At 38.4% G+C, this 24,146-nt stretch overlaps 3 protein-coding genes and 1 pseudogene across 3 annotated transcripts; 3 read left to right on the top strand and 1 right to left on the bottom strand.

Annotated features, from left to right (window-relative positions):
• Positions 1-6,918: 6,918 nt before the first annotated feature.
• Positions 6,919-7,887, top strand: LOC133714569 (uncharacterized mitochondrial protein AtMg00810-like). The gene has a single exon (XM_062140703.1). It carries the CDS (start codon positions 6,919-6,921, stop codon positions 7,885-7,887), a length of 969 nt encoding a protein of 322 aa, XP_061996687.1.
• Positions 7,888-9,278: 1,391 nt separating this feature from the next.
• LOC133718713 (polyketide synthase 1-like) lies at positions 9,279-11,043 on the top strand. The gene is made up of 2 exons (XM_062145579.1): positions 9,279-9,566; positions 9,770-11,043. The coding sequence occupies exons 1-2, from the start codon at positions 9,389-9,391 to the stop codon at positions 10,759-10,761; spliced, it is 1,170 nt and encodes a 389-aa protein (XP_062001563.1). The 5' UTR covers positions 9,279-9,388; the 3' UTR covers positions 10,762-11,043.
• Positions 11,044-11,322: 279 nt separating this feature from the next.
• Positions 11,323-20,311, bottom strand: LOC133714566 (cinnamoyl-CoA reductase CAD2-like; annotated as a pseudogene).
• Positions 16,447-18,171, top strand: LOC133718712 (polyketide synthase 1-like). The gene is made up of 2 exons (XM_062145578.1): positions 16,447-16,734; positions 16,941-18,171. The coding sequence occupies exons 1-2, from the start codon at positions 16,557-16,559 to the stop codon at positions 17,930-17,932; spliced, it is 1,170 nt and encodes a 389-aa protein (XP_062001562.1). The 5' UTR covers positions 16,447-16,556; the 3' UTR covers positions 17,933-18,171.
• Positions 20,312-24,146: the final 3,835 nt, after the last annotated feature.

Raw genomic sequence — 24,146 nt, 5'->3', positions numbered from 1 at the left:
AAACTCTTCTCATGGTGGTCCATTTAATCAATTTCAAGGTGCTTCCAATTCATCTTCTTAGTCTCAACGCATAACTTGTCAAATTTGTGGCCGTGGTGGTCATTCAGCCTTAAATTGCTTCAACCGTTTGAATCTTTCCTATGAAGGACGTGTTCCCACTCGTCGCCTCAGTGCTATGGCAGCTCAAAATTCCTCCCGGTTTTCCCCTGGAACTTGGCTATTAATTGGATAGTGGAGCCAATGCTCATATAACTCCATATTTGAGTAACTTGGATAATCCTCGTGAGTATGAGAACGTTGGTGGTGTTGTTCATGGCTTCGGTTTGCCCATTAAACATATTGGTTCTTTTTCCTTTTCTTCTCCATTAGCTTTTTCTAAGTTTTAAACTCAATGATATCCTTCATTGCCCAGAAGCTTCCACAAATATTCTTTCTCTTACTAAATTTTCTCATGATAATAAATGTTATTTTCTCCTTCACCTGAATTTCTTTTGTGTGAAGGACTTGCAGACGGGGAGGACGCTTTTCCAAGGGAGGAGTGACGATGGTTTCTATCCTGTTCGTCTTCATCAAGGACATGTTCCTAGTCGTTTCTTTGCTTCTCTAGGTGTTCTTGTCAATCCTCAACTCTGGCATTCAAGACTTGGTCATCCTTCTTTGCCTGTTTTGAAGCATCTTATGTCTATCAGTCCGTTACCGTTAGTAGGGTCTAGTTCCTTTGAGTTTTGTTCATCATGTCAGTTAGGCAAAAGCACTAAGTTGCCATTTCAATTATTAGAATCTGTTTCACATAAACCTTTTGAATTAGTGCATTCGGATGTTTTGTCTTCGTCTCGTTTATCTATTCAAGGTTTCAAATATTATGCTCTTTTTGTGGATGATTTTTCTCGTTATTCTTGGATTTTTTCCAGGAAGTTGAAAAGTGAAGTTTCTTCTCTCTTTATTAAGTTTTATAATTATATCTCCAACTTATTTCCTATTGGTATTCAATATCTTCAAACAGATGGCGGAGGTGAGTATCTCAACCGAGAACTTCAAAACTTTCTCACCTCCAAGGGCATCCATCAACGCATATCTTGCCCTCATCATCCCAAACAAAATGGGCTTGCCAAACGCAAGCATCGCCATCTTGTTGACACTGGACTTACACTCCTTGCCCATGCATCTATGCCTACTAGTTATTGGGTTGAGTCTCTAAACACTTCTTTGTATCTTATAAATCGTTTGCCCACACGAGTACTCAATAACCTCTCTCCCTATGGAAAGCTTTTCAATTGTCTCTCTAGGTATGATTATTTGCATGTGTTTGGATGTGCTTGCTACCCTTATCTTCATCCTTATAATTCTACTAAGCTTCAATTTCACTCTAAACAATGTGTATTTCTCGGTTACTCTTTAAGCCATCATGGGTATCATTGTCTTGATATGTCTACAGGGAGAGTATACTTGTCTCACCATGTTGTCATTGATGAAAATACGTTTCCCTTTCGAGGAACCATTGGTGCTTCGACCACGAGGATGTCACATGATCATGCATCCTCTCCTCTGGAATTCTTCTCTGTGCCCAGTACCTCTCCACCTCCTCGACCTCTCCAGGTATATATATACTTGTAGTCCTAATAGAGAGGTTGTTGATTATAACTCTAACTCTAATGTTTCCAGTCCCTTCCAACACCTCCATCTTCCTCTCAAGTCATTAATCCCACCTCAAAGTCAGTGCCTACTAACCGAACGAACATCTTGCCATCTTCACCACCAGAAAGTTCCCTACCTTCCTTCTCTTCCACATCTTCTGCTCAACCCTCATCCCTGTACTATACCCATTGAGCCACCTCCACCGGTTGCATCTTCAGAGCCATGTCATGTTATGTCCACTACTCACACCATGCTTCCACGGGGTAAAGATGGTATACGAAAACTCAACCCCAAGTATGTCATTCATGCTTCTATTTCAAATGATTTGGTTGAGCCTTCTGTTATAGTCAAGCTATTTTAACAGGAACAATGGCATCATGCTATGAGCGACGATTCAATGCTCGTCAGCGTGTTGGCACTTGGACTTTGGTTCCTCCTGCACCTTGGATGAATGTGTTGCCTAATAAGTGGGTTTTTCGCATTAAACGTAAGTCTGATGGTATTATTGATCGTTTCAAAGCTCTCTTAGTAGCTAATGGATTCCATCAGTAGGAGGGGGTGGACTATGGCGAAACCTTTAGTCCCGTTGTGAAACACTCAACCATTCGCCTTATCCTTGCAGTTGCGGTCAATTTTTGCTGGCCTATTCGACAACTTGATGTGCAAAATGCTTTCCTCCATGGTTATCTCTCTGAGGATGTGTATATGAAGCAGCCGACAGGTTTTATTGATCCTCAATTTCCTAATTATGTTTGTAAGCTACGGCGTTCTCTCTATGGTCTAAAACAGGAGCCCCGTGCTTGGTTCTCCAGTTTTTCTTCCTACCTTGAGGAATTGGGATTTGTTGCATCGATCTATGGCTGATTTGTCCCTCTTTGTTTATCAATCTGATTCAATGTTGCTTTATTTACTCATTTATGTGGATGACAATTTGGTCATTGGGAATGACACTACACATATTCAGACTCTTATAGTCTTATTCAGGATTTGGGTCGTTTGTTTTCAATGAAGGATTGGGTCCTTCACATTATTTTTTGCTGTTGAGGCTACTTATTCTTCTTCTGGTCTTCACTTAATCTAAATACACTCTTGATCTCTTGCGACGTACAAATATGATTGATGCCAAATGACCAACAACTTCTTGCATTGCAGTTAATTTCACACAAAAACATGAGGTTCAACATATTTATGTTTGGAGTACTGCCCGAGTCTATGAAGATATACTATATATGCACCTGATTTCCAGAGTGACAACAAATATCTATGACCTGTTCGATGTGGAATTGATTCTAGAGATGAAGAAGTGCTTCACGTACATACTTGATAACGAAAAAGTTGGTCTGGCAAATTCAAATGAATCTCTCAAGGACGTATTTGAAGAAAACCTAAGAAATGGCAATAACTTTAGCACCAGTAGATGATGGATGGCTGGGTTGAAGTGAAAGTCCCAGATAGTCATGTCACTCAAGTGCCCCTTGATAAAAAAAATCAACTCCATGCCATTCAAGTCTGGTTCAGAACATGCGATAAGTGGGTTATGATCGAGTGTGTGGTATACGAGAGCACGTATTGATCGATGTATATCAATTATTATTTTTACTGATCACTGTAGAATTTTCCAGTCTTTGCATGAAGCTACAACACAGATGAGTGATGTAAATCCTTGTGCATCCCTAACACTTGGTCTACTGTCACTCGAGAGAAAAGATTGTGTTTATGTTGAAGAGATTTATGTGTTTGTTGTGTTGAGAATATTATGTAATTAAGAATAGATTTCTTGTATCTTTATGAAATCATGTACAGTAGGATTTGTATCCCTAGATTATAGGATTTCCTTGTTTATCAAGGTTGTACATCTGTATATATATTCATGATTATCAATAGAAGGAATCCCATTCAATCACAATTATAACTTTTTATGGTATCAGAGCAGGCAACGTCCTGACTCTTCTTTCTTCTGCAAATTCTTTTGCAGCCTTTATCCTTCTTCGTTTTCCCTAATCCTTCCTGGCTGGAAACGATATCTTTTCTGAAACTCCCAATGGTGGTAGCGGCACCAGCGGCACCTCCTCTGATGAATCTGCAAATCCGCTATTCCTCCATCATTCAGACCATCCCGGTCTCATCCTTGTCTCCAAGAAATTGACAGGAGACAATTACAACTCATGGTGTCGCGCCATGAGGATCTCCTTGAGTGCGAAGAATAAGACCGAATTCATCACCGGTGCAATCAAAGAACCCTCTGCAATCAAGAAACCAGAGGAGCATGCTCTATGGCAGCGATGCAACGACATGGTCTTGTCCTGGATTCTCAATTCTCTTGAACCAGACCTTGTTGATTCGGTCCTCTCCTACACAACACCTCATGCTATTTGGGAAGATCTCAGGGAACGCTTCGCATTGGGAAATGCCCCACGTATCTTCCAGGTTCAAAGAGACATCTACAAGATTGAACAAGGCCAGTTGTCAATCGCAGCTTATTATACCAAGTTGAAAGCACTTTGGGACGAACTTGCCTCATACAATACAGTGGAGAATTGCAATTGTGGGGCACAGACTGACCGCACCAAACTCATGCAATTCCTTATGGGCTTGAATGAATCATATGCAGGTACTCGTGGTCAAATTTTGCTAATGAATCCATTACCTTCCTTGCGACAGGCCTATGCTTCAGTAACTCAGGAAGAGAAGCAGCGAGAACTTGGTGTTGCTGCCCTTGCTCCATCCAACACAACAGCAATGGCCATCCGTAACAATCCCAGGCCGCAATCTTTTAATCCGGGCAATCAAGGCAGCAGTTCTCGCAATCGTACTCCAGTTCAATGCACCTATTGTAACAAATTTTATCATACTGAGGAGACTTGTTACAGGAAACATGGCTTTCCACCTGGTCATTGGCTCTATAAATGCAATCAACAACAAGGAAATCGACCTCCACCACGGAATGATGCCTCTGCTAGTCATGTTGATTGCACACCATCATTTAAGGAGCCGCAAGCCACACTTCCCAACCTGACTGAAGATCAATACACTCAGGTCATTGCTGCATTGAATCCTAAGCCACCAACTCCTCAGGCTAACGCCGTTTCTGCTACAGAGTTTGCTTCAGGTTTGTCTTTGGTGGATCCTAATCGATGGATAATCGATAGTGGAGCAACTCACCACATTATTAATTCACCACATCTTTTTACTAGCCACAAGAATGCATCTTTTCCTTCTGTTTCTTTGCCTAGTAGAGCCAAGGCAAACATCACTATGAAAGGGTCAATTACCATTAATAATGCAGTTTTGCGTGATGTGCTTTGTGTTCCCTCATTCGATGTTAATTTGATGTCTGTTGGACGCACTATAGATGATTTGCACTGTTCAGTAACCTTTTTCCCTTCTTGGTGTATTTTGCAGGATTTGGCTACGAGGATGATGATTGGTGTGAGTAAGCGACGTAGAAATTTGTACTATCTTGTGGCGTTGTCTTCCACCATTCCTACCACACATCCCTTTGCCGGTCATATTACCATCTCATCTGATCTCTGGCATTGCTGCTTGGGACACCCCTCTCTTGCTCGTTTACAATTTCTAGCCAAGAATTCTCTTTCTTTTGTTTTCGATTCTAGTCATAAATGTGTGGTTTGTCCTTTAGCTAAACAGACCCACCAACCTTTTTCTTCTAGTTCAATAAAAACTTCTCGATGTTTTTCCCTTATTCATTGTGATATTTGGGGACGTCATAAGATGCCTTCTCTTAATGGTGCTCATTATTTTTTGACTATAGTGGATGATTTTTCTCGTTTTACATGGGTTTTTCTCATGCGTCACAAAAGTGAGACACAACATTTACTTCGACATTTTTTTGCCTATGTTAAGACTCAATTTAATACCCATGTTCAGCAATTTCGTTCCGATAATGGCGCTGAATTTCTTTCTTTACGCAACTTCTTTCAAGATTAAGGAGTCATTTTTCAGCATTTTTGCGTTTACACACCTCAACAAAATGGTGTTGTTGAGCACAAGCATCGACACCTCCTAGAAGTTGCTCGAGCTCTTCATTTCCAATCTCATTTGCCTCTTCAATTTTGGGGTGAATGTCTTCTCACCGCTGCCTACACAATTAATAGGCTACCCACTCTTTTACTCCACAAGAAAACTCCTTTTGAGGTACTTTACAATAAACCTCCTGATTATTCTCGAATGCGTGTTTTTGGATGTGTAGCTTTTGCCACTTCTGTCAATCCTTCATCAAAGTTTTCTCCACGTGCTCATAAATGCATTTTCATTGGATATCCGATTGGTCAGAAAGCATATAAGTTATATAATCTTGAAACGAAAAAGATTTTTACAAATCGTGATGTTATCTTTTTAGAGGATACTTTCCATTTTCAGTCCTCTTCTCAAGGGATTTTGTCATCTTCTCCTCCTTCCTTGCCGCTTCCTGTTCCTATCCTTGACAACACCATCTCACCTCAACCATCTACACCACCTCCCGCTCCTCCCTCTTCCTCTCTAGAACCTGCACCGCCCAAGATTGATACCTCGTTACAATCCCCGCCCAGGATTGATACCTCGCTCCAATCCCTGCCCAGGATTGATACCTCGTTGCAATCCTCTGACGAACCAACATTAACCTCCCCTCCTTCCTCTCCTCTTCCCATTGAACAACCTGCCATTGAACTTCCTCCTTTGGCTGACCTAGATCCCATCCTTACTCCGCGACGCTCACAACGTACCCATGTTCCTAATGTCCGTCTCAAGGACTACGTCTGCTCGCAAGTGATTTTTCCTCCACACACTTTGTCATCTCCTCCGCTGAATCCTCTAAAAGGTACATGCTATCCTCTCTGCAATTTCATCTCCTATCAGTGTTATTCACCGCTGCACCTATCCTATGTTACTGCCATTAGCAGGGATGAGGAGCCTACCTCTTATGCTCAAGCTGCCTCTGATCCTAAATGGCAAACCGCCATGGATGCCGAGCTTGTCGCTCTTGTTGCCAATAATACTTGGACTCTTGTTCCTCTTCCTCCTGGCAAACGCCCTATTGCTTGTAAGTGGGTATACCGGATTAAATGTAAGGCAGATGGTTATATTGAGCGTTATAAAGCTCGTCTGGTTGCCAAGGGTTTTACACAGGCTGCAGGTATCGATTACCATGATACTTTTTCCCTTACTGCAAAGATGATTACTGTCCGTTGTGTTCTTGCCCTTGCAGCCTGTCAAGCTTGGTCCCTTCACCAACTTGACGTTAATAATGCCTTTCTTAATGGGGACCTCCATGAAGAGCTGTAAATGTCACCTCCTCCTGGTCTTCGGCGACAGGGGGAGAATTATGTTTGTCGCCTCAACAAGTCCTTGTATGGTTTGAAACAGGCATCACGGCAATGGTTTACTAAATTTACTGAGGCTATACTTTCTGCTGGATTCACTCAATCAAAGGCCGACTATTCTCTCTTTATTCAGAAGGTTGGTAATTCCCTTACAGTAATGTTGATTTATGTTGATGATATTCTCATCACTGGAAATAATCTGGATTCTATTAAGGCTCTTAAACAGTTTTCGCATACCCGCTTTAGAATTAAAGACTTGGGTGATCTTAAGTATTTCCTTGGGATTGAAATTGCTCGTTCAGGAAAAGGTATATATTTATCCCAAAGGAAGTATGCGTTGGAAATTATCAAGGATACCGGTTTTTTGGGTGCTAAACCCGTTGAGTTTCCAATGGAAGAAACAAAATTGTCAAATAAGGGAGAATTGCTTAAGGATCCGGCAGCATATAGGCGTTTGGTTGGCCGCCTCATATATCTCACCATCACCAGACCTGACATTACCTATTCAGTTCATGTTTTAAGCAGATTTATGCATGAGCCACGTCTACATCATATGGCTGCAGCACTTCGGGTTGTTAGGTATTTAAAGTCATGTCCCGGTCAAGGTCTTCTTTTGCATGCTGGAAACGATTTAAGTTTGAGAGCTTTTTGTGATTCTGATTGGGCGGGTTGTCCTATTACTCGCCGTTCTACCACTGGTTATTGCGTGTTCTTGGGAAAATCTCTTATTTCATGGCGCACCAAAAGGCAGAAAACAGTTTCTTTATCAAGTGCTGAAGCTGAATACAGAGCCATGGCAGGTACATGTTGTGAACTTACTTGGTTGCAAAACTTGTTTGCTGATTTGCACATACCTATTGCCAAACCTGCCATGTTATATTGTGATAATCAAGCAGCTTTACACATTGCTGCAAATCCAGTTTTTCATTAAAGAACTCGTCATATTGAGATGGACTGTCACTTCATTCGTGACAAGATAATTGATGGGTCCGTTCGCACTAGATTCGTTGGAACCTTGCAGCAATTGGCAGACATTTTTACAAAAGCGTTGAGCAAAGAAAGGTTTAAGAATTTGCTGCACAAGTTGGGAGTTCTTGACATCCACTCTGCAACTTGAGGAGGAGTGTTGAGAATATTATATAATTAAGAATTGATTTCTTGTATCTTTAGGAAATCATGTACATACTCCCTAGATTATAGGATTTCCTTGTTTATCAAGGTTGTACATCTATATATATATTCATGATTATCAATAGAAGGAATCCCATTCAATCACAATTATAACTTTTTATGCTGATCCTGCTGATTCAGTGGATTTGGAAAAACAAGCGATCAGAGTGAAAACTCAGCTGGGAATTAAGTTCTCTAGCTTATGGCTATGTTGATGCCTAGCTTCCCGGCTGCCCTCTAGCAATTATCTAGAGCAAGGAGTGCTTTCTATGCAGCGTAGTCACATTACATTCCAGTGAAGGACAAGGCATTTGAACTTTGTAGTTGAGAATTGCGAGGATTTTGCAATAACAATGCACTGGTCAAGTACTTGAATTGCAGCTACCACGCACCCCTCTTTTTCCTCTCCCCATCTAAATAAAACCCACTCCTCTCACCTACGCCTATCATAATGATCCTCTAGAGACGACAATTGATATATGACTGCGCTGACATGCGCTTGCTTAATTAGCCATCTGCCCATCTATATACTATACAATAAGCTAATAAGCTATGTCACTCTGTCTAGCTACCACCCTGAAATTAAATTGATAATAATCGATTTGCTGATGTCTTTTGATTTTTGGGTATTTTTATTCAAAACTAAAATTACTTTTACTTTATTTATTTTTTTGGGTCAAGGAGAAGCTGCACTGTTATTAATGACAATGAAGTCATTAAAACTCACTCAGATGAATAAAAGCAATGTAACATTAAAATATGATCGTATTCCTAAATGAATATTGAATAAAACTCACACATTTATATTTGAATCACATATATCTTTAATATAGGTGAAATCTCAATTTTATTGGTTATGATCCGTGTGGTACTCTTGCTCTATCAAAATTAGTTCATATGTTCAATCAAAATTTGAATTAAAAATAAAGACGACTGTTGAATTTTCCATGCCCTTTTGTTTGGTAGGTAAGACGAGAGAACGGATACATTCCATATCATGTGGATTTTGATCACACAAAATCACCATGCACGTGCCATTCGCTGGTGGTTTCCAACAAGGCAATTGAGCAGGCACGTGATCCCCCAGCTACCCATCAATCCCCTCTTTTTTTCATATATAAATACAATTCCATTTCTCATACCATTATATTCTAACATTTTTTGCCTTGCTACTGCAACACAACACAAACAGTTCAATCCATCCTTGTTCCTCCTAGCCTCCCCATTTTGATCTTTTCTCGACACTTCTTCGAGATATCACAATGGTGACCGTCGAGGAAGTCCGCAAAGCTCAACGCGCTGAAGGTCCAGCCACCGTCTTGGCCATCGGAACAGCCACTCCTCCCAACTGTATTGACCAGAGCACATACCCCGACTACTATTTTCGTATCACCAACAGCGAGCACAAGGCTGAGCTCAAGGAGAAATTCCAGCGCATGTGTAAGTAACAGCACCTAGCCACTGATCGATGATTTCTTTATTCTCCATTTATTTGTCCTTAATTCATAACATGTACACTTTTGTGTTGGAATAGCTTACTCCTTAATCCTTTATGCATGAATTAATTGTATGGAATGGAATGATTGTAGTATACGTGATGGAAGATATAATGCATATGGCTAACTGTGATGTTGCACTTTCAGGTGACAAATCCATGATCAAGAAGCGTTACATGTATTTAACTGAAGAAATTCTCAAAGAGAATCCTAGTATGTGTGAGTACATGGCCCCTTCACTTGATGCAAGACAAGACATGGTGGTTGTTGAAATTCCAAAGCTTGGAAAAGAGGCCGCCACCAAGGCCATTAAGGAATGGGGTCAACCCAAGTCCAAAATCACCCACTTGGTCTTTTGTACCACTAGTGGTGTCGACATGCCTGGGGCCGATTACCAGCTCACTAAGCTCTTGGGCCTCCGCCCGTCCGTCAAGCGTCTCATGATGTACCAGCAAGGGTGTTTCGCCGGAGGCACGGTGCTCCGGTTAGCTAAGGACTTGGCCGAGAACAACAAGGGTGCACGTGTTCTTGTTGTTTGCTCAGAGATCACTGCCGTTACATTCCGTGGGCCTAGCGACACTCATCTCGATAGTCTTGTGGGCCAAGCCTTGTTCGGTGATGGTGCTGCGGCGATTATTGTTGGGGCCGACCCATTGCCCGAGGTTGAGAAGCCTTTGTTCGAGTTGGTCTCGGCAGCTCAAACTATCCTTCCTGATAGTGACGGAGCCATTGACGGGCATCTTCGTGAAGTTGGGCTCACATTTCACCTCCTCAAAGATGTTCCCGGGCTGATTTCAAAGAACATTGAGAAGAGCCTCAACGAGGCCTTCAAACCTTTGAACATCACGGACTGGAACTCACTTTTCTGGATTGCACACCCGGGTGGCCCTGCAATTTTGGACCAAGTAGAGGCTAAATTGGGCCTGAAACCTGAAAAGTTAGAAGCCACGAGGCATATACTATCCGAGTACGGCAACATGTCTAGTGCTTGTGTGTTGTTTATTTTGGACGAGGTGAGGAGGAAGTCTGCAACTAATGGGCACAAGACCACCGGAGAGGGCCTGGAGTGGGGTGTTCTATTTGGGTTTGGGCCTGGGCTCACCGTCGAGACTGTTGTGCTTCACAGTGTGGCTGCTTGAACTCGAAGGCATATGGCTTCACTTGGCTAATCTGCGCCTGGATTTGTTCCTTTATATGTATTGTTTCCACTCTACTTTCCTGGCTAGTTTCCCTTCTTTGGATTTATTTTACCGGCGAATTTCATTTGGGCATTCTGAGGGTAAACTTAGATGCCATCACTGTGTCTACTTTCATATTGCTAATTACTAGATTAATGAAGAAAACAAAAGGGCTTGTCCCATGTAGCAATTAATATATGTAATGATGAATAATATTATTCCACATATTTCATATGATTAAAACTTCCTGCAATAATTTAGTTAGAAGCTTACTTTCCCCGAAGATTGAGAGCAGGGAAGATATCTCCCACTAGCTGAAGGATTATCCCGGGCAATATGTTCAATGGCAATAACATCTTTAAACTTGAACCCATATATGAGCTACGTTTGGGAATGTTTCAGTTGATCCTGCATCAATTAAACCAAAGTTTCAATAAGCAAAAGAACCTAGCTATCTTCTTTTAAGCAACATGAAAGAGATACGATTAAAGATTTCAACTGAGTAAAACATGCTATACTCTATTAGTCGTCAACACAGATAGTGATGCTGGGAAGATATCTCCCACTAGCTGAAGGATTCTCCGGGGCTAGAATATGTGCATTGGCAACATCTCTAAACTTCAACCCATCTATGAGCTACATTTAAGAATGTTTCAGTTCCGGCATCATTTAAACCAAAGTTTCGATAAGCAGATATACCTATCTTCTTTGTATTAGCATGGAAGTGTCACAATTAAGGATTTCAACCGAGGAAAATATGCTATAATATTAGTTGTCAATGCAGCAAATTAATGTAGATAACAGAAAGAGAAGGGAAATGACACCTGCATAAACAGGTAAATGAAATGATAAGCGCAAGAAACTTAGAAAGAAAGTCAAACCATAGCTACATTTGCATGCAAGATGTGCTGGAAAAATAACTGATCTTCATACCTTACCTTGGAGGCAGGGGTAAAATGTAAGTCCAATCTTTTGTACCAAAAGAAAAAAGTGCAGAAGTCGATCTGGCTGTCAACACTGATTTTACATTTCTGGTATGACAGCCAAAAGTGATACAAAAAACTATCACTATCTTCAATTCATTCACTTCATATGCTTATACAGTGATATATATATTCATCATTAAGTATGAACTACAAACCATTAGCCTAGAATTTGTTCTATGCTGAGGTGACTAACATGAGTCCACGAGCATTCTTAATGTAAGAAGGACAAGTAAATATGTATTTCACTATCACATCTTCTATAACTTGACTCGCAAAATTTAATCCTTCGAATTTTAAAGAGCAGTTCTACAATTCCCAAATTTTTGTACCAAATTTGAATTTCAAAATGATGTGGCGTCTGATGTGGTAGATGACACGCCATCATAAATATGTTAGAAATGAGGACAATAAATTTAATATGGTAGATGTCATATCTTGTGACTCAAATTTGGTACTCATATTGTTCCGTGTATAACACAAACAAAGTTGCAAAAGATTATTTTACTTTTTGCAAATAGAAAGGGCTCAGCATGCATGCCTAGCATTGGAGCAAGATAGATTTACATTTCACAACTCAAAGGGGTTTTATACTTAGTTTATAGGAGGATTAGTAGCAAAGATTATATAGAAGTTCCATAGTATATAGTATGGTACAGATCTAACATAAAGATCAATTTTTAGAAGCAGTAAGATTTCCCACATCCTTTCTATTTACATTAGTATCAATCTAGCTTGTTGTTTTCTTGGAATAGTCCAAGCATTAATGCCACTACTTGATGCATGGCAACTAGCTAGTTGGCCTCCTCTAATATGTGTTTCTTTGCATCCATAACACAAAGCCAATGACTTTATTTTTAATTTGGCTGGTTTTTGGGCTTACGTACTACCGGCTTTGTTTTTGTCAGGGTGCCAATAAGAACTTCTTGACATTCTCATTATACCAAATGCATCAGTGTCCCTTTCAAGAAAAGTGTAATGGTCAAAGTAGAAAAGAATCAATACTTCCATATTCTCCTTACAAATGAGTCATGACCAAGCACTGCAGTTAATTTCACACAAAATTAAAACATGAGGTTCAGCAGATTTATGTGCGGAGTACTGCCCGAGTCTATGAAGATATACCATATATGCACCTGATTTCCAGAGTGACAACAAGTATCTATGTACTGTTCGCTGCGGAATTGCTTCTAGAGATGAAGAAGTGCTTCACACAGCTGATAACGAGGAAGTTGGTTCGGCAAATTCAAATGAATCTCTCAAGGACGTATTTGAAGAAAACCTAAGAAATGGCAATAACTTAAGCACCAGTGAAGATGATGCATGGCTGGGTTGAAGTGAAAGTCCCAGATAGTCATGTCACTCATGTGCCCCTTGATAAAAAGAGAAAATTAGATAAAAACTCAAAAAACAAAGCTCTTATTAAGAAAAACTCATCCCTATATTTTCTTTTAATCTACACCCAATTCACATAATTGAACATTTCTTATAGGTTTTAAATTTATAATTAACATTTTTCACATTTTTTAGTTTGACTTTTTTGCCCTTCTGATTGAATAAATAAAATATTCCCCTCAAATATAGCTGTTGACTATTTTTTGAATTTAAATATTTAGAATTTAATACAATCAATTTAATCCTTGATTTTTCTCTTATTTGAAATGATTAATTGCCTTAATTATCCTATATTTCTTCCTTTCCGATGTGATCTATATATTTGCTATTGTGTATCATCAGATTCTGTTATATTCCTATTATATAAATATTTTTCTTGCTCGACATGATTAAACATCCTCTCATTAAGGTATGTTATTTTGCTTATCCGTTCTAATAGGTGTAGTTATACAATCATTCCATATTCATTAATTTTCTAAAATGGTCGAGTTAATGTAATTAGCCCATGTAAAATGTACTTGATGTAGATTGATTGCTTTAAGATTTTTTTTTTCCGCCCCTACATTTTTCTCCACATAGGTGCCTGATTCTATGAGGTGGTCAAGGACCACATAATAGTTATGTGTAACTGTAGAGTTTGCTTAATATATAATTATCCCTTAATTTTGGCACATTGAATAATTTTGAATGTGCAAGAGTTTTTGCACTATAATTTAGCAAACTCATTATTATCATTCATTGTTTTACAATTGAAATTGAACTTTACAATATTAAGAAGTTTATTTCTAATATCAAGATAATTTAAATACACATTCTTTTTGAAGGAATAAACCTAAAAATTTATTGAAATAGGGACAATGAGTACAACCATAAATGATGTTCATCCAGTATTGAAATAAACAATTTTAAATTTGTTTTTACAATTGAAATATAAACTTTACATTTTCGAACATAATATAAAGAACATTATAACACTTCATCTGTCATCTCGACTAGCACTTTGCAATGTAGTCCATGATCTTCATAAATCTCCCAACTACTAGTGCCCTGCATGTTGTGATTCCTTATACAATTGCAAATTACCTTCATAGATCTATTTCAAAGGTAAAACTCTATTAGGATTTAAATACATATATCCAAAATATAGATATATTAATTGTCAATACTATAGGTTATGGAATAAACAACCTATGACATAGAGTCATACAAATAATTTAAAACTACAAAAACAAACATCTAAATCATAGGTATTACATATTAAAGCAATCTAAGTATCAGGTAATTAGAAACAACGATTCTATTTTGAAGGAATGAAACTAAGTTTTGTACCATATTCATAAATTGAAATTTCTAATTACTAAAAAACCATCCAATTCAAGCTTTACACAAAATCAAAAGATTAACAAAGATATTATACTAAATAAATCTGATGAATAGGTAATTTGAATTACGAATATGATATATGTACCTATTTGAAAGAAAGTCTCTAACCCATAAGAAAATGATGAAATAAACCTCATGAATAGGTCGTTTGAAATCATCCTTTGAAATCATATGCAACTTTGTGAAAGGTCTCCATCCAAAGAAAAAATGATGAATGAATTCACTAGCTTCTATATATAGGAAGAAACATACCAAAAATTCATCATTATATGATAATAATGACATTAATGAGTACTGATAAAAACCTAAAGTGAAGGTAATACCAACAATAACGTCAATCAAACTCCATAATATTTGCTAGATGATTTTGACTATTAATCCTATTTAATAGGTGAATGGGGAATTTGATAATGGCAGCTTCAGTAATTCTTAACAACATTGGGTTTTAATATTTACCCTATTTAATAGGTTTTTTTATTTTGAATAAACCTAATTAATTGGTTTGGGTGTATATTAAAACACTCTTATGGATGAGTTTATTCTAAAAGGGGTGTGTGAATTTGGGTGTAGAATCAAATTCCCCTTAAAAAAAAAAATCAGTTCCATGTAAATCAAGTCTGGTTCAGAACAGGTATGCGATAAGTGGGTTATGATCGAGTGAGTGGTATACGAGAGCACTGATCGATGTAATATCGATTATTATGTTTGCTGATCACTGTACAATTTTCCCGTCTTTGCATGAAGCTACAGCACAGATGAGTGATGTAAATCCTTGTGCATCCCTAACACTTGGTCTACTGTCACTCGAGAGGAAAGATTGTGTTTATGTTGAAGAGATATATTTGTTTGCTGATCCTGCTTATGTGGATTTGGAAAACCAAGCGATTAGAGTGAAAACTCAGCTGGAAATTCTATAGCTCATGGCTCTGGTTATGCATGCCCGGCTGCCCTCTAGCAATTATCTAGAAACAAGAGTGTTTTCTATGCAGTGTAGTCACATGAGTCACATTATACATTGCAGTGAAGGACAAGGCATTTTGGATTTGGTAGTTGAGACTTGTGAGCGTTTTGCAATAATGCACTGGTCAAGTACATGAATTGCAGCTACCACCTCTCTTTTTACTCTCCCCATGCCACATAAATAAAACCCACTCCTCTCACCTACGCCTATCATAACCATCTTCTAGTGACCCCAGTCAATGACCTGCACTTGCTTAACTAGCCATCTATATACATACTATAATCTATGTCACTCTGTCTAGCTAACACCAAGAAATAAAACTGATAATAATCAATTTGCCGATATCTTTTGATTTTTTGGTATTTTTATCCAAAAAATAAAATTACTTCAATTTATTTATTTTTTTATATATTTTTTTTTTGTGGAGTAGCAGCACTGTTATTAATGACAATGAAGTCGTTAAACCTATAATTAATAATCTTTCAGTTTAAGTAAATTAAAAACAGTGTAACATTAAATTATGATCGTATTTTTAAATGAATAAAAACTCACTCAATAATATTTAAATCACTTATATGTTTGATATATGCGAAACCTTCTAATACAATTTCATTGATTATGATCCGTATGGTACTGTTGCTCTATCAAAATGAATTCATATGTCAAATTAAATTTTGAATTAAAAATAAAGACGACTGTTGAATTTAAAGTTTAAACAGCCCTTTTGTTTGGTAGGTACGACGAGAGACCGTGCACATTCCAAATCATGTCGATTTTGATCACACAAAAAACCATTCACGTGCCATTCGCTGATGCCTGATGGTTTCTAACAAGGCAATTGGGCAGGCATGTGATCCCCCAGCTACCCATCAATCCTCTCTATTTTTCATATATAAATACAACTCCATTTCTAATACCATTATATTCTAACATCTTTCCTTCCTACTGTAACACAAAACAAACAGCTCAATCCATCCTTGTTCCTCCCGCCTCCCCATTTTGATCTTGTCTCGACACTTCTCTGAGATATCAAAATGGTGACCGTCGAGGAAGTCCGCAAGGCTCAACGTGCTGAGGGTCCGGCCACCGTCTTGGCCATCGGGACAGCCACTCCTCCGAACTGTATTGACCAGAGCACATACCCCGACTACTACTTTCGTATCACCAACAGCGAGCACAAGGCTGAGCTCAAGGAGAAATTCCAGCGCATGTGTAAGTACTATCACCTAGCCACTGATCGATGATTTCTTTCTTCTCCATTTCTTTGTCCTTAATTCATAACACGTCCGTTTTTGTGTTGGAATAGCTAACTCTTTAATCCTTGATGCATGAATTTAATTGTATGGAATGGAATGATTGTAGTATACTGATGGAAGATTATATAATGCTCATGGCTAACTGTGATGTTGCACCTTCAGGTGACAAATCTATGATCAAGAAGCGTTATATGTATTTGACTGAAGAAATTCTCAAAGAGAATCCCAGCATGTGTGAGTACATGGCACCTTCACTTGATGCAAGACAAGACATGGTGGTGGTTGAAATTCCAAAGCTTGGGAAAGAGGCAGCTACCAAGGCCATTAAGGAATGGGGTCAGCCCAAGTCCAAAATCACCCACTTGGTCTTTTGTACTACTAGTGGTGTCGACATGCCCGGGGCTGATTACCAGCTCACTAAGCTCTTGGGCCTCCGCCCGTCTGTCAAGCGTCTCATGATGTACCAGCAAGGGTGTTTTGCCGGAGGCACGGTGCTCCGGTTGGCTAAGGACTTGGCCGAGAACAACAAGGGTGCACGTGTTCTTGTTGTTTGCTCAGAGATCACTGCCGTGACTTTCCGTGGGCCTAGCGACACTCATCTCGATAGTCTTGTGGGCCAAGCCTTGTTCGGTGATGGTGCTGCGGCCATTATTGTTGGGTCTGACCCATTGCCCGAGGTTGAGAAGCCTTTGTTCGAGTTGGTCTCAGCAGCCCAAACTATCCTTCCTGACAGTGATGGAGCCATCGACGGGCATCTTCGTGAAGTTGGGCTCACATTTCACCTCCTCAAGGATGTTCCCGGGCTGATTTCGAAGAATGTCGAGAAGAGCCTCAACGAGGCCTTCAAACCTTTGAATATCACGGACTGGAACTCACTATTCTGGATTGCACACCCGGGTGGCCCTGCAATTTTGGACCAAGTAGAGGCTAAATTGGGCCTGAAACCCGAAAAGTTAGAAGCCACAAGGCATATATTATCCGAGTATGGCAACATGTCTAGTGCTTGTGTGTTGTTTATTTTGGACGAGGTGAGGAGGAAGTCTGCAGCTAATGGGCACAAAACCACTGGAGAAGGGCTAGAGTGGGGTGTTCTATTTGGGTTTGGGCCTGGGCTTACCGTCGAGACCGTCGTGCTTCACAGTGTGGCAGCTTAAACTTGAAGGCATCTGGATTCACTTGAGTGATCTGCTCCTGGATTTGTTCTTATATATCTATTGTTTCCACTCTACTTTCTTGGCTAGTTTTCCCTTTTTGGATTTATTTTTCTGGTGAATTTCAATTGGGCATTCTGAGGTAAACTTAGATGCTTGTCCTATGTAGCAATATATGTAATGATGAATAATGTTATTCCACATATTTCATATGATTAAAAGTTCCTGCAATTTAGTTAGAAGCTTACTTTCCCAGAAGATTGAGAGCAGGGAAGGATTCTCAAATGCTAGAATATGTGCATTTGCAACATCTCTAAGTATCATCCCATCTATGAGAGATCCTGCATCAATTAAACCAAAGTTTCAATAAGCAAAATGAACCTATTGTTGGAGTTGTGTGACTCGGTATAAATTAGAATGTGAAAATGATAAAATCTCACATCAGAAATGAGATACAACAACATAAAATACATAAATGGTTGAATTATTCTTAATAGTACATAGGCATTTTTGGGACAAAACCCCACACCGGTTGATGTAAGGTGGTTAGTGAGGAAAATAATACTGTCTCACCTAGGAATCGACCACGAGACTTATGTTGCCACAACACGTATCTTCTTTTAAATTCCATGAGAGTAATACAATTAAAAACTTCAACCGAGGAAAACATGTTGTACTATTAGTCATTCCAAGTTTCCAACCGTGGAAAACATGCTATACTATTAGTCACCATGAAAGCAATACAATTAAAGCTTCCAACCGAGGAAAACGTACTATATATTGATGATGATAACAGAAAGAAAAGGGAAATGATACCTGCATAAACAAGTAAATGAAATGATAAACCCAAGAAACTAAGAAAGAAAGTCTCAAACTATAGCTACATTTGCATACAAATATGTGCTGAATATAAGCTAATAGCCAAATAGCCTTTGAAGCAGGGGCATATGTAAGTCCAATCTTTTGTACAAAAGAAAAAGTGCAAAAGTTTTGGCTGACAACACTGGTTGTACGTTTCTGGTATGACAGCCAAAAGTGGGACTAACAAAGTTCTGTTATTTGAGATTCATTCACTTCATAATTTCATATGCATATACAACGATATATGTTCATAAAAAAAAAGTATGAATTACAACACAGTCCTATAACTTAACATTTAATCCTTCGATTTTCAGAGAGTAGTTCTACAATTCTCAACTTTTTGTATCAAATTTGAGTTCTAAATGACGTGACATCTAATTTGGTGAATAACAAATCATCATGCTAGACATTAGTAAGTTAGAAATGAGGACATGACAGATGCCATATCATTTGTGACTCAATTTTAGTCACATATTTGACATCTCAAGTGTTTTCCCTTTTCAAATATCATATGAATATTCTAACATTTGAAATCTATTTCGTATCTGTCTATAAATATAGAAGAAAGCATCAACAAGATTTTATTGGTGCTAGATATGGTAATCAAGGACAAGATACATATTGGGGAGTGCATGACTAGTGTAACATACATACATAGTCACACCCACGCACATCTACTATTATTATCCTCTGTATTATAAACAGTTAAACACCAAGCCTAGCAGCTGAGTATAATGTTCTTTTCTTCTTTCTCTAAGAGAGTAAATCTCCTATCGTGAGACTGCACTAGTTCTATTAAACTGACAGGTAAGTGTAGAAAAAATGTAACAAACACATCAGAATTCCCTTAAATTATTGGATCTTATCCTCAAAACAGGTTGTTCCATAGAGATTATGGCACATTGAAATCCTGAAATGAGATTGGTAATACCTTCTTTATTGTACCGTTTATGAGTCTTAGAAGGGGCTCCATGCCTGTGTTCACAGTTGGCTGTAAGAGAGGGCTACTCACTATTCATGCATGTACTGTAAGTGTAAACATATCAATTCTGTTTTGTTTTGCAAATTCCCAAGCAGCTTCCTCAGCTAAGATATTTGAGGCCACACACCAAAGCTGATGAAAACCGAAGTGGCAATTATTGAGAATGAGCCAATTGTCTTTTCAATAGCATGAAAGCAATAAGGTTTGTCCAATTATGTTCTTATTAGAAGAGGTATCCTAAGCAAAACCAGGAAACAACAGAAATTAATAGCATGCAAAAATATTTAGAGTTATAAGAACTACATACCTGTGATCTTTCACAAAATGCTGGATCTGAAATCCAAGTTTTATCAACTGTACGTAACATCAGGAAATCGAAAGAGGTTTTCCGTTGAACAAAACTGACACGATAGAGGATGTTATAATAACCACCCTTTTGCGCATAATCCGAGGACATTAAGGGTTCCCTTTAAATCAGGATCAATTAATTCTGCCGGACAACAGTAAGGGGTCTTGAGTTTAGTATTTACAGCTAACATTGAATTGCATCTGTAACTTGTAGCAAATTAAGTATCAAATAAAATGCATTCTACACCCCATTGGCAAAATGCTACAAACAAGGAATGAACATTACCATACAAGTGAGGAGTTAAACAACTAATAACTGCAAGAAATAAAGAGATAATCGAACCACTGGGTCAGTAACTGAAACAAGTACAGGGGATCCATGAATTACAGGACCAAAAGAGTGACCCTTGTTCTAACAAGTCTGCATTGAACAAATGAATCCTTTCTTTTGCTCCATCAAGTGGCAGACCAACCCTTCTGTCTTCTTTTGATCATCTGCGACATGCAAAAACAGAACTGGTCAGATTTTTTACGGTAAAAATTAAAACCGAGAAGTTGATAATGAATTTTCTTGAAGGAACTGGCAATCTGGGCAAGTTTAATTCAGGGAACAAAAAGAAATAAAAAGGGGGAATGAACTGACTTGGGCCAGAAACAGTGGCTTTGACAGTATAACCTCGTTGCAATAAGGGCTTCACCAGCCATGAATGGACTGTCACAAAACCTTCCTTTCTCCACAACTCGGTCTCACTGGCAACCTCTCTCGGTCTCTTAAAAAAAAACTAAAATGAATTATTTCAAAAGAAAGAAAAACTAAAATGACTTATTTCAAAAGATAGAAAACTAAAATGACTATATTACCGTTTTACACGAGTGTTATTGTGACGCCTCGATTTTTCAAGCACAATTAATAAACAAATGTACAACACAAATACTCCGGACGTGATGGTTCAGACACTAATACAAAACACTAAGAAAAATTCTCATTAAAGAACAGCAAGTAAAGATGTTCTGAACCCACAATGTCAATACAGACTCATTCTTTAGAGTCTTATATTACATTATATTACGTCAAGTTTACAAACTCAACTGAATAACAATTCAATAAGTAAACAGCCCCACCGCACTCACTACACAGTGGAAGACTAACAAGTGCGTGCAATAATTAAGTTCCTAAACTCATGACTGCAACGGCAAGGGACCACAGCTCCATCACGTTCGCCCTAACATGCAGCATGGACCCCTACACCATTGAATACTGCACCAGGTTGAAATAACAAACCATGTAAGTTTATAAAAGCTCATGTGAGTAAACTCAAAACAACAAGGAAGAAGCACATGTTTAAACCATCTCAATCTAATAAAATCGTTATACAACTATCATAACAAAAACATCAAGTTCATATCATATCATATCATGCTCACGTACGTTAACTCAAAATCTAAAACCACATGCTCTGACTCTCAACTGATGCATTTAATTTTACAATGGTTCAACTAAACAATCAAACTTAAGTAACGTTTTAAAACATTAAAAACTCTAATAATCCAAAATCATCCTCCATTTATCTCAATCAAATAATTGTCACCTCAGTGACTTTTCAAAAACATTAAAATCTCAACAACCACTTCTCGAAAAAAGAAAGCACTCAAAATTCAAAATCAAGTAGAAAGTAATCCCTGCATGTGAATTAGTTCAGGAGATCACATCAAAAGTACATCAAGCAAATCATAGTAATCCCTGCATATCGTTTAGTTCAGGAGATTACATTAAAACCAATCAATTCAGAAAACAGTAATCCCTGCATATAATTTATTTCAGGAGATTACGAAAGAAAACAAGCAAATCAATAATAGAAATAAACTAAAAATCAATACCATTCAATCTACTAATAACACCAAACACCACCACATCAACAATCTCAAACATCAATCACTCAACAATAATCCATAACCTTTTCATAACAATCATCACATCAATTATCACCACCTCGGTACTACTGTATAGATTATCATCACCTTGGTTATCGCCACTTTGGTACTATTGTATAGATTATCACCACATTGGTCACCACCTTGGCTACTGTATAAATTATCACCACATTGGCTATCGTCACATGATATATAAATTCACCACTCTCAAAACAATATCGAAAACTTTTTCAAAATATTGATTGCACACCTCAACATTTTCACAAATCGTACATATTCCTTTCAAAACATAAATCTAACAACACCGTCATTTCCCTTTTCAAATTCATTTATTTTCTTCAAAATCACCTCTCAACCCAATAGTGATAAAATCACGCAAAACAATGTTTTCACTTCTCCAAACAATTCCAACTATATTTCACAATCTACTTAAACCAAAAATCATTTGTAATAAATCCTTGTTTTTACTTACCCATGAACCTTTGACGATCTAGTTCATATAATTTTAAACAAATATTCTACATATATGATTTTACAGCTAACAAAATATTCTACTAAATATCACTCAACTAATTTATCACCCAAACAATGTGAGATTTACTCGCCTCAAAATCCTGCTGCGTCTTCACACATAACTAAGACAAGCATAGAATCATCAAACTCTGTTCAATCACCTAATCACATCAAGGTCACACTCAATACGACACAAAGTACACAAGCATTTAAATTCGAAACACGTGAACTATAAATCGAATAATACGTCAATCGAGGCATAACTTTGTCCGAGACCACCAAAGTCTCCGGAACACTCATATGATCAATATGTCAAAGCTACAAGTCGATTCAACGGCCGGATCCTCATGGATCGAAAACTGAGACAATCGAAAATGGTAAAAATCCTAACAAATTCATACGAACTCCGAAAATTACATATTAAATATCAAAATGCTTGTATTGATGAGTAGATGATAAATAAAACCAGAAACTGCCCTTGGCATGGCAGGAAGTGCCGCCAAGCGCCTTCACAGGCGGTGGCACACTACCGCCGGACCAAACACAAAACCACCCTAATCAAAGCATCTAAAATGGAGTTTATACCACGAGGATCAACTTTAATACCTGAGGTTTTGGCCGGTTCGGCCGAAATCAAGCCTGCAAGCCGGAAAAACCTCCACCGTTGACTTTCAATTCACGATCTTGACTACCACGCTCAAAATCGTCCCTCAAGGCTGGTATGCATGTGATCTAGAAGAGGAGAAGATTCTAAAAAAGAAAGGATCGAGCACAGCCGCTGCCAGAATCGGAAAGTCCGATCGGATCCGACGGGTTAGAATCTAAGCACTTCGATCTCCTATATCCGTCGAGAAATGGCGGAAACCGGTCCTGTGGGGAAGAAGAGGACGACGGTCTAAGTCGGTTGGTGTAAGTTTCACAGCTAGAGGAAGCCGGACTGCTAAGAAAAAGCCTGGTCGGGTCATCGATTTCACTGGTCGGGTCGGGCTTGGCTGAGAGAGAAATCTTCTGGAAAAATCCGGAAAATTTTCCAAAAAGGAAATTATGAAATTTTTCTCCAAAAATCCTATTTATATTAAAATTTCTAAAAATGGAAATAACTTTCGTTGCTCATAACTTCTTCAAATGATCTTTGAATTTCAAGTGCTGCATGTCCACGAACTCGTATCGTCGCGCTCTACAACTTTCGTGAAGGAGGTTTTCAGAGAAACCCAACAAATAAAAAGTCAACCTTTTGACCCCTCAAAATAAAAACGTTTCGAGCATTTATTTGTCCGAAATACTTCTACTTCACCCTTGAACCAACTAATCGCACCACAATCAACAAAATAAATTCCGAAAGACACTCGAAAATTAATAACTAATTTCCGAGGTATTACAGTCACATTAAGAAAAATTAGATGAGAAATGTTTGAATTTACGAAAAGGGTGTAGATCGATCATTTTATAAAATTTAAGTAGTTAATGTTTAAGAGAAAAGAGATTCGGGAGAATACTTGGATCATTTCATTGATAATAGGGGTCTCGTTTGGTTTTTAGAAAGGAACTTGGTTCCTTGGCATTTCCCATGAGTGTGGGAAA

The sequence above is a fragment of the Rosa rugosa genome, chromosome 6, assembly GCF_958449725.1.
Source record: "Rosa rugosa chromosome 6, drRosRugo1.1, whole genome shotgun sequence".
Classification (NCBI taxonomy): domain Eukaryota; kingdom Viridiplantae; phylum Streptophyta; class Magnoliopsida; order Rosales; family Rosaceae; genus Rosa; species Rosa rugosa.
The sequence above is the reverse complement of the archived record's forward strand: the minus strand, read 5'-3'. Positions and strand labels throughout refer to the sequence as shown.